This window comes from Beta vulgaris, chromosome 4 (genome assembly GCF_026745355.1).
Source record: "Beta vulgaris subsp. vulgaris cultivar EL10 chromosome 4, EL10.2, whole genome shotgun sequence".
NCBI lineage: Eukaryota > Viridiplantae > Streptophyta > Magnoliopsida > Caryophyllales > Amaranthaceae > Beta > Beta vulgaris.
Window position 1 is genome coordinate 36,076,648 of NC_079205.1, and position 14,642 is coordinate 36,091,289.

Below are 14,642 nucleotides of genomic sequence, written 5' to 3' on the forward strand. Positions count from 1 at the left end.
GTAACATTATTATGAGTAATGATATGAAATTTCCTTTACAAATTTATACTAATGCATTATCATTACAACTATATATGACATCTAACCTAACAATTGTAAATATATATCAAATTGATTACGTGAGGTGATGAAGTTTCCTCGTAATTGCTAAACCATTGTGAAAGAAAATTTGAAAAAATGCGCAGGAAAATTGTTAATATTATAGCTAACCTCAGTATAAGCCATATCATGAAGTGAAAAGACACAATACACAATGATTGAGGAAATCAGGGGCCAATTTTTGTATAAGCTTTTCTCAGGATTCACTCCTCTTTCTTTATCCTCAATCCCAATGCTCTCCTCACATGTCTTGCGACTTGCAGCTTCCAGTTCTTCATATGATTCATCCCCTGGTGTATTCTTTGATTTGTGCATGTGCAATGACTCCTACATCACATCATGAAAGTAAGCTTGTTTTTTCTTTTTAACAAGAGAATAGTTTATAGTTAGCTTGTTTGGTCATGTATGTCTTTGACGACATATTAAGAGCTTGTTTGGTTAACCTTCAAATGCATGGGAAATTATAATTCTTGGAAAGTAAATATGTGTGTTTTGGTTGGCAAAAACATGGGAAATAGAACTTCCTAAGAAGTTCTATTTCCTACAAAATGGAGGAAATAACTTACATAGATATCTCTAGGTAAGCGGAAATTCCCATGGGAAATTCTATTTCTCACGTTCAACCTAACAAAAAAATGTACTTCCTAAGAAATAAAATTTCATGGGCAATGCAAATTCATAGGAAATTATAGTTTCCAACTTCAACCAAACAAACCTTAAATGTAATCATAAATATTCAAAAACTTGTCTTTCGCATGCTTAACACACTTAACTGATAGTAGTACATTATAAGTAACAATATATGCATTATAAATAATCTCATTCGGGTGGTTGGTAACTTCATATATGCATGAATTATAACCTTGGTAACCCTTATTATTACTTCTATATGCGTAATCCCTGACCCACATTACACATCAACTAATGCAAGGGAGTTTAACGTACATAATAAAACTATTTCTACATAAACAATAGGACAACTGGTATACGAGGAAATCAGAAGATTAAGAGCAAGATTAAGGAACTAACCGGAAGCCAAAATGCACTGATAGTTACTATCGTCGCAAAAATAGAGATGAAAAGGCAGGGCAATAAGTATGGAAATCTGCAGCAAAAAAAAAGCGCATATTTGCGTTGTTATTACAGCTGAAGCAATTATAAAGAGGAGGAATACCACCTGTTTTCATAGCCATTAGCCTCGAGTAGGTGCAAGCTTACCTTCCAAACAATGACTCTTTAGAGAATATATGGGGATATTTTTCTGCAGGCTGAAGGATTAAGAAAAAGAAAGAAGTTTTAGTTTATTGACTTTGTGTAAGAAGTGGTTAAATTCTATAATATTCCTATAATCCTATGGTCCAACTGCCTGCTTGGTTAGTGGTCATAAATTGTCATTTTTTTTGTCCATGTCAATCAATGCAACAACATCTACTCAATACATGTATATTCTTTCTAGAATGATTTTTCATTCTGATAAATATGAACGTGAGATTTTCACAGACAAACTAAACTTATCACCATCAGCATAGCTTAAAACTGCCTACAAATGTGTTGATATACATGGTATATCCCAGCATCAGTATGCAGGCCCAATGCGCAGCCCAAGTCCAGCCTTAGACTCCAGCCCAGCATAACAGAATTACAGTTTGTTACAAGTTGTTAAATGTAATAAAATTTTGTTAGATTCTAGTTTCTTGTATTACCAGAAAATGTATAAATACAGAATATAATTTGTAATGATTTTATTCATTCAGTTTACAAGAAATAAAAACTCTCTTATATTTTCTCTCTCTACTTTCTATTCTACTCATTTTAATTCTTTCATTATGCAATGAATCTAGATTCAACTTGAAGTCTTGTTCAGATTGTTTTGTTTTGAAGTTCTTCTGTCTAATTAGTTGATGAACTTCAATATAATATCAGAGCAATTAATCCGCATTCTAGTTCTCAGGTGAAATTTCAGATTTATTGTTAGTAACTTTAGATGAAATTAGGATCAGTTTTCTGCCTAAATTTCTTCGAATTTTTTTTATTAAAATCAAGGCTAAAACACGTGATGATTATAACATGTTTTTTTACTGTTGTTGATGATTTCACTAGAAACACCTGGGTGTTCTTAATGAAACACAAGAATGATTCTGTTGCCATTCTTCATATGTTGCTGGCTCTTATAGAAACTCAATTGAAAACTCAAGTTCTTTGCATACGTACTGATAATGCTAAAGAGTTATGTGATGGTAACATCTTGCACCTCTATTATGAAAAAGGTATCTTGCATTAAAGGAGTTGTACTGATGCTCCACAACAAAATGGAGTTGTGGAGAGAAAGCACAAGCACCTTTTAGAAACTGCAAGGGCTATCTTCTTCCAATCCAAGGTTCCTACAAGATTTTGGGGAGAATGTCTTTTGTGTGCTACACACTTAATAAACAGAATGCCACTAAGTAGTGTGCATTCTCACTCACCATATGAGTTGTTATATGGTTCCAAACCTTCTCTTGCTCACTTAAAGGGTTTGGGTGCCTTTGTTATGTTTCCACTATCAAAGCTCATAGGACAAAATTTGATCCTAGAGCCACACCTCCTTGTATCTTTCTTGGCTACCCTCAAAGACAAAAGGCTTACAAAGTTTATGATCTTGAAAATCATAAATTCATCATCTCTAGAGATGTGGTTTTTCATGAATAACACTTACCTTATCATCATTCTTCATCCACTTCCATCAAGCATAACTCACACCCTATTTTTCTTCCTGCACATACAGCTTATGACATGGATTCTCCCTTCAAATTTCCAGATCCTTTTCATTTCCCAGCTCCATCAAACACACCCTCTACTTCAGAACCTCCAGCTTCTTCTATTCCTACTACTTCAATATCTTCCTATCCATCTCTTCACATCACCAATTCCATTTCTCCCTCCATTCCTGAACCTCCTCCTAGACTTTCCACAAGACCTAAACAGCTTCATAAATACCTGGATTCTTATGTGTGTACTACTACCAACATTACATCTCACTGGTGCAATATTGTCATATATGATCACCTAGCTCAATCCAATAAGGCTCTCATCATCAAAACTTGCTCCTTGGTTGGGCCCACTAGCTATCTAGAAGCTGCTCAAGATCTAGGCTGGGTTGAAGCTATGCAAAAAGAATTGACAACTTTGGAACAAACTAGCACTTGGGAGCTACTTCCTTTGCCTAAACGCAAGAAAGCTATAGGATGCAAATGGATTTTCAAAGTGAAATTGAAAGCAGATGGTTCACTGGAAAGACTCAAAGCACGCCTAGTTGCAAAGGATTTTACACAAAAGTATGGCATTGATTATGCTGAAACTTTTTCCCCTGTAGTCAAAATGGCTACTGTGAGATGTTTACTAGCTGTTGCAGCATCAAGGAAGTGGCACATCCATCAGTTAGATATTAACAATGCCTTTCTACATGGTACATTTGAGGAAGAAGTGTACATGAAGGCTCCTGAAGGATATCATAACCCAGCTCAGCATGTTCGTATACTTAAAAGGTCTCTCTATGGCTTAAAGCAAGCTTCACGCCAATGGTTTGCAAGACTTCATGATGAGTTGATTGCTCAATGCTACATTCAGTCGAAAAATGATTACTCCCTATTTATTTCTTCCTCCTCACCTCTCACTATAGCTGCCATCTATGTAGATGATATTATCCTCGCTGGATCAGACTTAACAGCTATTAACAATCTCAAAACTCACCTTCACACAGTGTTTTGCATCAAATATTTTGGGAAGTTAAATTATTTTCCGGGCATTGAAGTCACACACATTAATGAAGGTATTATCTTACTAAGGAACTCTTGCAAGATTGCAGTTTAGATGTCTCTAAAGCTGCTAAAACACCTCTTCCCATCAATCTCAAGCTCCTTAGTGATGAAGGAGAGTTCACAGACCCAGCTCAATATAGATGTCTAGTTGGGAAGCTAAATTTTCTCACTCATACAAGGCCTGATATATCTTTTGCTGTACAGACCTTGAGTCAATTTATGAACCAACCAAGACAACTTCATTTAAAGGCTTTCCATCATGTCTTGAGGTATATTGCTCACACACCTGGCCAAGGTATCTTATTCCAGGCAACATACTCTCCCACTCTTCAGGCATATTCTGATTCAGATTGGGGGTCATGTCCCAATACAAGAAAATACATCACTAGCTATGTTATCTTATTAGGGAACTCTCCTGTTTCTTGGAAATCAAAGAAGCAAGGCACTATTTCTAAGTCTTCTAGTGAAGTTGAATACAGAGTTATGGCTGCAACTACATCAAAAATCACTTGGCTTGTCAGGTTACTCCATGATCTATAGGTTATTAATCTTCAACCTGTCACTTTGAATTGTGATATAATTAGAGTGTCATTCACATTGGCAAAAATCCTGTCTCCCATGAGAGGACAAAACACATAGAGTTTGACTGCCATTTTACTAGAGAAAAGGTCCTAGAAGGTCTTATAGAACTTACCTACAAGCCTACTAATCAGTAACTAGTTGATGTTTTCACTAAAGCACTCTCCTCTCCTCAGCACGACTATCTTCTGTCCAAATTAGGAATGTATTATCCTAATTCATGTCCTAGCTCGAGGGGGGGGGGGTTGATATACATGGTATATCTCAGCATCAGTATGCAGGCCCAATGTGCAGCCCAAGTCTATTCAGACTCAGACTCCAGCTCAGCATAACAGAATTGCAGTTTGTTACAAGTTGTTAAATGTAATAAAATTTTGTTAGATTCTAGTTTCTTGTATTACCAAAAAATGTATAAATACATAAGATAATCTGTAATGATTTTATTCATTCAGTTTACAAGAAATAAAAACTCTCTTACATTTTCTCTCTCTACTTTCTATTCTATACATTTTCATTCTTTTGTTATGCAACGAATCAAGATTCAACTTGAAGTCTTGTTCAGATTGTTTTGTTCTGAAGTTCTTCTATATGATCAATTGATGAACTTCAATAAAATGGGTTGCTAAGGAGATAAACTATTGTATAGAAGTTAAATATGTTTAAACCATGCAAAAGTGAAAAGGCTATCAACTAGTGTATTTCATAAAATAAAAAGGACTACTTCAAAGAGAGACCAGAGACAAACCATTATCGAGCGCCTCTCTAGGCAAGGCTCAGTTAGTTCTTTGTAGATCCGACAACATCGTATGGGGGAGGGAGGAGAGGGTTAGTTGTACGCAGGCATATGTCACGGATGGCATCCGTCGCCCCAAAAGCATCGCTGGGCAACAACGTGGCCTGGGCGCTCTGCAATGGCTCAACAATGGACAAAACGCCATAAGGCATCTGGTGGGCCAAAAGAGCTCTGAATAAGCTCAAATTTGGAGGTCCGATGACTCCGGTCTATTTTGGGCCAATGAAACAAATAATTATACTTTATTAATGATTGGTCTCTTGATATCGACCAAGGCTTTGACCCATTTACTACTAAAGTACTCACTACCACGAGATATTTCCAAGAAAAATAATACAACTATCTCTTGTTAGATTTACACAACTTAAAAGTACATGGAGCTATGTACTCCAACCAGTATTGTGAATTGTGTATCTTTTAGTAAGAGGGCCCTGCTGAGAAAAGTATAGAATATTAAGATTGTGTTTTAGGTATATATAGAGCTATGTACTCCAACCAGTATTGTGAATTGTGTATCTTTTGGTGGATTCACAAGCTTGACAAGTCCAATATTTTTTCGGCAATTCACGGTAAGAAAAATTTTCTTCGGACTGCCATCGGAGAAGGTTATTCACCTAGAGCTCAACAAGCCCCAACCCCCTCTCCCCATTAAAATTTGCTTTTACTAAGATTTGGATTTTGATTTCCTATGCGGGAGATAAAAAGAGATACCATTGGACTCAAGGATCTTTCCTTGACTAATCCAATATGGGACGGGGCTCCTAGACATGTTCATGTGATCTATGGTCTGTACGGTACTATTTCCTCGTTTTAGCGTTTGGCATAGTTATAGTTTGCTCATTATAGTTTGCTCGTTCTAATTTGTTTAGGATTCTTAACTTATTTGTTACCAATTACTCTTTTTTTAAAGTGGGTCTTAAAGGTCATTAAAGTAAAGAATAAGGACTAGTCCCGTTAAGAATTAGGAGCAAATAGATAAAGTCAACAAGTCAACGGGTTAACGACAGTCAACATCATCAATAGTTAGACTTCATGGGTTTTTGGCGTTAAATCTCTACAAATATATTAAAAGTCGTGTCTAAGAAAGTCTACATGACACTTGACACTCTACTTAAACTTCTAATGCAAATGTTTTATGTACATGTGTACTCCTCAAAGACCTGAATTGAATAAAATATTGTGCAATTGCAAGTTCTCGAACGTGTGACCTTTAAACTGGAAAATTAGAGTTTGACCATCATCACACTATGATTTATTGCGTAATGCTTGAAATAAAATATGATAAATTCTTATAATAAATATACTTGACTAAAAAGACAAACAATTACTTATATACATCTCTAACACTATTATTACGTAACTAACAAGAGATTGTTAATTAATGTCACATTCTATTACCACAATTGCTTTTAAGCTATTACTATCAAACTTAAACGTCTCAGATGTTTTTATTTATCACATCATAACGTAAACTTTTTAATTTCTTAATCGACCAAAAATACTAAAAAGTGGAAAATAAATTATGAAATTTAAGAATAATATATATTTGTTTATTATAACTGACTTGAGGCATCGCCCACACCAAAATACTAATTACAACTTTACGAGCCGAGAAAGCAGTTTTCGCGATTTTCTTTCGAAGCTAAGAAGCAAATATCCAGTCCAATTACAAACGAAATTAGCTTCCCCATGGTATTTCAATTATGGTGCCAAGAGAAGTTGAACGATAGAAGGTGGCCAACAAATTTAGCTAATAATCATAACTATTACTTTTTCTAAAATATCCTATGGTATTCAAATCATGTTGGGAAAATTTTATGAACAGGAATAAACTAAGTACGATAATGTTATTATGATCCCTTTGTTTCATTATGATCACTTTGATTTTCATCCAAAACAAAAAAAAAAATTAAAAAATATTAAGGCAAACTATTGGTGACATAAACCGAAAAGGTGGGGATAAGGAGAGAAACAATTAGTATAATGTGAGGAGATGTGAGTATCAAAGTAAAACATGTAGGCCTCATGCCCAAAAAGAATAATGAGAAGTGAGTTAATCTTGTGAAGTGTACAAAAAAGATTAGTGAGTAAATCCTATGTTACTCTGATACCTTTATTTACCTGAAAAATCGGGTGCCATGTAGTGTCGTGTCCGACTCAACACTTCACTTGGATACTTCATTTTAAACTAAAAACATGTTTTTTTTCTACCAAATAACCGAGTCAGACACTTGGATACACGTATCTGAGTCGACACTCAATCCGTTTCTGAGCAACATAGAGTAATGGGTGTAGTATATATGAAGAACGTTTTCTCAGAAAATATCGAGAATATGACTATAACATAATATTTCCCATAAAAATTATAACTATAACCCTTGATAAATATAGTTTTCCTAAAATTAATCGAATAGTTTCTCTTATTTAATGTACACAAACTCAAGCCCACACTCTCCTAGCTAACAAACTCAGGTGTAAGTAATGTGAGTCGAGCTCGAGTTTGGCCAAGCTCGACTCGAACTCAAAAACTCGAAGTCAAGCTCAACTAGAATAGAAAACTCATGAGCTTGAAAGATCAAACTCGACTTAAACTCAAATACCTAAATTTGAGCTCAAACTTGAATCAGGCTCCTAGTCAAAACTCAAAACTAGAACTCAAATCCAGCTCGAACTCGAAGCAAGGCTTAACTCAAACTTAAGCCAATCTATGTACCTTGAATTAGGTACTTGGAGTAGCCTTTTGTTGAGAAAAAAAAGAGTGTTTCATTGTCCAACCAATGTTGGACTTTATGAAACAAACATTGATAGACAACAATAGTTTCCACCCAATGAAGAAATGCAACAAATAGTTTTTGTCCCATTCATAAAAGTAAATAAACACTAGGGGAAAAAAAAGGAAGGGTTGCGCTTTCTTCAAAACGCATCCCTTCTTTATTGTAGGGCTGTTTTTTTTCAAAAAGTGCAGCCCTACATAACAGAAGAGCTGCGTTTTTGAAGAAAAGTGCAGCCCTTTTGAGAAAGGGTTGCGCTTGTAAAAAAAGCGCATCCCTTCTTACATTCAGAAGAGTTGTGCTTTTTCTACAAGCGCAGCCCTACTAAGTGAAGGGTTGCGCTTGTAAAAAAAAGCGCAGCCCTTCTGACTAAGTAGGGCTGCGCTTGTAGAAAAAGCGCAGCCTTTTATGGGCTTTTTTTTTAAAAAAAATGACTTTAATTTTAAAAGAGATTACAAGGCTTTAGGGTTTTGTTATTTGAGATTGGCCTCTCTTTCTCTCTCCTCTCATCCTTACGCCTCTCTTCTCTCTATCCTCTCATCCTCACGCCTCTCTTCTCTCTCCTCTCATCCTCACACCTCGCTTCTCTCTCTCCACTCCTGATTACTACTGTTGCTATATTCACTATTATTAGTTTGGAAGATCACCTTTTCACAAAGGCATCCCCACCTCTTCCTTGGGAGAAAAGAATGCAGATTATTCTTGGAGCTGCTCGAGGATTGGCTTATTTACATGAAGAACTTGAAGTGCAGGTTTGACATTTAGTTGCGTCCCGATTTTAAGAGTCATGAGTCATGAACGACTGTTTACATGAATACATGTTCACCTTTCATGGCAAATTTGCTTATAACCTTCCCGATTTTCCGTTATGATTTGAAAATTGAAGAGATTAGATCTAGGAAGACTTGGTGAATTACTTTTGACATTTTACATCTGATGATTATGTTGAAGGTAATATTTCGTGATTTCAAGACTTCAAATGTATTGTTGGATGAGAATTTCCAAGCAAAATTGTCAGACTTTGGGCTTGCACGGGAAGGTCCAACTCCTGGAAGTAGTCATGTTTCAACAGCAGGAATTCATATTTGGTTGATGATGTTATGTGATGTACATTTTAGCTTGCTTCTTATAATTCATAAGAAGCATATATACGAAAAATGTATAATAACAAGCATACAATATCGTTTTGTCATCTTGTAAATTATGAACTTGTATAAAGTAAATTTAATTAATTTATCTTCAAATCCTTTTGATTTGATATCCATTTGGGTTGTCTTGAATTATAACGTGTATGTCTCATATGAAGATTGTTACATGGTAGATATTGTCATATATTGGTATATTTAGGAGTAAAAAAATGTCAATTTTTTTTTATTTTTTTATGGGTCAAAAGGGCTGCGTTTTTTACTAAAAACGTAACCCTTCATGCTTAAAAGGGCAGCGCTTTTTACCTAAAAACGCATCCCTTCACTTGTAGAAGGGCTGCATTTTTAGGTAAAAACCGCAGCCCTTTTAAGCATGAAGGGCTGCGTTTTTTGTTAAAAGCGCAGCCCTTCGTTGTGAAGGGCTGCGTTTTAAAAGCGCAGCCCTACTTAAAAAGTGAAAGGCTGCTATTGAAAGGGCTGCTGTCAAGAAGCGCAGCCTTAAGGGCCTTTTTTAGCGCAACCCTTCCTTATTTTTCCACTAGTGAAACTTAAACTATTGTTTCGATCCCAACCACTATGGGACAACATAAATTCAAATAATAAGCTAGCTATAGTAGTACCATCTATCTATACAAATATATTAAAAGGCGTGCGAAAGAAAGTCTATGTGCGAGGTGAAACTCTCCTCGAATTTCTAATGCAAATGCTCTATGTTCATGTGTACTCCTCACTTTTTAAAAAATGTATAAATGCAAGGTATCGAACACGTGACCTTTCAAATGAAAAGTAAGAGCTTAACCATCCGTTTTTTTACTGGTACATTCTTGTTTACACAACAATTTGTGCAATGTCACTTTCAAGCTTTTTGGAGTATACTTTTTAATCTATTTAATGTAAAATAATGAGAAAAAGTGAAAAATTAGTATTTTTGGGTGCAGAAAGAGAAGAAAAAATATAAAAGTATTTACTTTATGGTGGGCCAAGTACCCGAAATAAGGAAAATGTAGCAATTAAAAAGAAACAACCATCTAAGGAAAATGTAGCAATTAAAAAAACGGAGGCAGTACATCTTTAACACTCTTATTACGTAATTTACAAGAGAATATTGATGTCATATTCTCTTACCACAATTCCTTTTAAGGCATTGTTTTCAAACTCAAATCTTTCAAAAAATATTTACTTATCACGTCGTGACGTGAATTTTTCAATTTCTTAATGGACAAAAAATACAAAAAGTAGCAAAATAAATTATGAAATAAAAAATAATAACATATTTGTTTATTTTAACTGACCCGGAGACTCGTCCAAGCAAAAAAAAAAAACTAGTTTTATATAAAAGGATGTATTGTTTACACTGAAAACTAATCTGGGACATTTAATTAATATTTTTACATATAATATCATTTTTAATAATTTTTAATAGTTTTTCAATTTGTTCATGAGCTTTCGAGCCGAGCTAAAGCGTAGGCTCGTTAAAATATTGTGCTCGACTTCTTAACCATCACCTAAGGACAAAGTACGATTAAAGTCCACTATGAAAATACTTTCTATATTAGTATTAATTTTATTTTATAGATCAAATTCTTTGAAAAAGTTTGAGAAGTATCTATTGAAATTACAAGTAATATATATATATATATATATATATATATATATATTATAATATATATATATATATATAATATATATATTATATATATATATATATATATATATATAATTCGAGCTTCTCGCGAGCTTTTCGAGTCGAGTAGTTAGTAGCTCCGCTCAACTCCTTAGTCATCGAATCCAGCTCGAGCCTGAGTGGAGCCTACTCAAGTCGAGCTCTGACCAAGCTTTGACCGAGCCGAGCTCAAGTAGCGCGTGAGTTGTCTCGGGTCATTTACACCCATAAATTCTCACTATAACCTAACATTATCCTTAAATATCTTGCACCAACTTAGTCATCACTATTATTCTCCTTCCTTTGTATCCCTTTGAATCTCGAACTACAATAGAAAATTTCAAGAAAAAAATAACATAACAGTCTTACCTAATGGATTAAAGTCATTAAATAAATTAAATTACTCACTAAATAGATTAAAGAATGTGATTGTTGAATGGATTAAGCTGATCACTAGATAGATAAAAGTAATCACTATATCCAAGAGAGGCGATCTATTGTCTTTTTAATATTGGGCATGAGCCGTTTCCTATTCTATACTAATATATTGGAAGGTGTTCAGCAAGGAACGATGTCACGTGGCACTTTCGCTTGAAGTCTTTTAAGATATGTAATCCCCATACACTAAAAAAACTAGAAAATGCATTATGTAGGATTCGATCTCGAGATCACAAGCATATATACTATTGTCTTAATCACCAAAACATGTAATACTTGATGGTATTATTTCAACGTAAAATATTAATAAATGAATAAAATATAATTACCCGATGCGTAACTCGGGAATAAAAACTAGTTTTGAGTTAAAAGTAGGTGGTTTTTCATTAACACAAATTCTTCCTAAAATATGTTAGATAGTTAACAATAACTATAATTAATGTTCTTGAACAAACTGATATTCCCATAAACATATTAGAAAACAATATTAGTTTCTTTATATCTTTAATACCGTCTACTAGAGGTGTATTAATATATAAAAGGTGAATTACGTGACAAATGACGATCTTTATTCATGAATTCAAGCTTATTTCTATGATGTTTCTTTTTGTCAAGTTTCATCAGTGATGGAGATTGATAGATGTACCCATTACTTCCACACAATATGTTCACATGACAATCATAGATAGATGACAACTTACCTGAGCAAGTAAACCTCCAAGGGCTGGCCCAATAATCAATCCTATGCCCCAAGCAGATGTAATCTGTAAAACAATTTTCGCCTAAATTATTATGTACTGAATCAAACATAATCCAATGTTGTGGGGATTTGTTTTTTTAATAATCTATATTAATCTATACTAATATATTAAAAGGCGTGCGCGAACGAGGAACGGTGCCACGTGGTGCTCTCCCTAAGGAGCGTTAGTTAATGTCATCCATATACAATAAAAAAATTAGAAATTGCATAGTATAGGTTTTGATCCCATGACCTCAAGTTCATGTACTAAAGTTTTAACCACTAGACCAAGTTGTATTTAGTGTTATCATATCAAAATACAATATTAATAAATGAAAATTTTTTCTTACATACCCGGGGCATAGCCCGGGCCTAATAACTAGTTAATATATCAAAAGGCGTCCTAAGTAAGGAACTACGTCATGTAGCGCTAACCCTTAGAGTGTTTATTTATGAAAACACACATACAAGAAAAAAAAAGAAATAGAAAATGCATCTTATAAGATTTGATCCCATAACTTCAAGCTTATACCTAAACCCTTAACCATCAAACCAACTAATGTTTGGTGTTATATTTAAAAGTAAATCGTTAACAAATGAATATTATAATTACCCGGAGGATAGCCCGGGCCTAAAAACCAGTTATATAATAATGTTGCGGGTTAGTGGGGATTAGCTAAAGACACTAAGTACCTTTTCTTTTGACAAAGATTAATACAATCAAAAAGGAAAGCTTACTCTTTCCTTGCTTCCACTGCAAAAAAGTGAGCAGGGCATACCTTGGATCTAGGAATATGAAATGAAATAATTGAAGAGAATTTATCTAATAGAAAAAGGATATCCATTATAATGGCTTTGGTATCTGCCTCAGTATTCAAAGGGATTTTGCAGCCTTCTACTATGTTCTTTGCATCCGACCATATCTCCAACGTTTATAGTCCTCTCTTATGTACCTCTATTATCCCATAAAGGAGTTCATACGCTTCCACTTGCCTTGGTGAATTTGCACAGATTTTTTTCATTCCTCGTGCTTTTATGTTTCCCTTCTCTAACAGGACCCACCCATAAGCCGCATCCTTTACGTTTTCATTGTTCTTTTGGGCCTTCCAAGCTCCATCGACAATCAAGACATTCCCTTGGGCATCTTGCTTCTAATTTTTATGGCAATAGGACTGGATTATTTTGGGCCTTTTTTCTTTCACTAAGCCTTGCTCACCATTTTTATTATTGGTTGGGCCTAGGATTTCCGAGTTCATCCATCTTCCTTTCCATTTCTTTATCTAGTCGAATATTGTTATTGGTCTTATCAAATCAGAAGGATTGAAGACTTTCTTATTTCTCATTAACCACACGCTCTAGAGTATAGTCATAAATTCAAAAACCCTATTTTCCTCTTCATTTTCTATCCTCATCAGGAACCACAACCAGTTTCTTGTGAATCCTTTATACATATCTCCTTTGGCTGGTTCGCAATCACTCCTAGGGTTGAACTATTCCAAATTCTCATTGCAAATTCACATTCCTTGAACACCTGAGTTTTAGATTCTTCGTATAACCCACAAAGTGGACAAAGACTCTTGATTAGGATTTTCCTTTTCCCTAAGGTTAACTCTGGTGGCTAGAGCACCATTATATAGCTTCCAATAGAAAAATTTTCGTTTTTGCCAAATTTTGAATTTCCATAATTCCTTCCGGATTTTTTGTTGCATCCCAGTTGAAGTCCCTCCATTTTTCAAGAACCGGTAGCCTGTTTTGGTTGTTTACTCTCCCTTGGGAGAGGCTAGCCAATAGAGTTCATCTTTGCATTTTTCCAGAAGGATGTGGACTGCTCTTATCTTTTCTGTCGTGTCTTTGTCGAGCCGTTAGTTAAGCACTTCAATATCCCATTTTCCCGAACTGGAAATTAGGCTTGACACCCAAATTGATTTATTTGTATCTTGTACTTGTTGAACTGGTTTGAAAGACAAAGGCTTAGCTCCCATCCATATTGCATCAGTGCCGTTAATGTTTCTCCTGTCGCCTACTATATAGCCTACACCCTTACACATGCTTCTCATAAGGCTTCTACACTCCAAGAACAGCTCACCGGAATTTTTCCTTGCATGCTATTTTTAAACTAGTTCGGAGAGTACTTAGCTTGGAAAAGTTTACTAACCAGCCATTGGTTATTTTGGTTTATCCTCCAGGCTTGTTTGAAAAGGATTTATTGATTCATGATAGTCATTAGTCAGGTTTTTCATTCCCATCCCGCCATTGTGTTTTTGCTCTTCTAGAACTTCTCGCTTCCTCCAGTATATAGGTTTCCTCCCATTGCTCGAATTCCACCAATATCGAAGGAGTGAAGAAGATATATTTTTAGAACTTTTTTCGGTATCAAGTACGTCGCCATCATATGAGAGGCATATGCTATCAGTATGCTCTTGATAAGGATGAATGAGTTTTCATGCCAAATTCAAGTGGGTGAATTTCCAACCTGTAATAGTAGCTTCTATCTTTTGGTGTAGCTCTTGGAAAATGTTTAACTTTCTCCCATCCATATCCATTGGATATCCCAGATACTTCTCATGTTTTTCCTTTGTTTGAATTTTCAACCCTTTTTGCATGAGGCGGACAAATTT

General features: G+C 35.0%; 1 protein-coding gene across 4 annotated transcripts in view; it reads right to left on the reverse strand.

The window, feature by feature from the left end:
- LOC104884691 (protein ZINC INDUCED FACILITATOR-LIKE 1) overlaps positions 1-14,642 on the reverse strand; it is a 40,464-nt gene that overhangs the window by 10,959 nt on the left and 14,863 nt on the right. For all 4 annotated transcript variants that reach the window (XM_048643070.2, XM_048643068.2, XM_048643069.2 and 1 more), the window contains 4 exons: positions 11,987-12,049; positions 1,318-1,367; positions 1,129-1,204; positions 211-426 (listed from right to left, as the gene is read on the reverse strand). In XM_048643070.2, the coding sequence (XP_048499027.1) occupies positions 211-426; positions 1,129-1,204; positions 1,318-1,367; positions 11,987-12,049 (405 nt within the window). The remainder of the gene's footprint in view (positions 1-210; positions 427-1,128; positions 1,205-1,317; positions 1,368-11,986; positions 12,050-14,642) is intronic.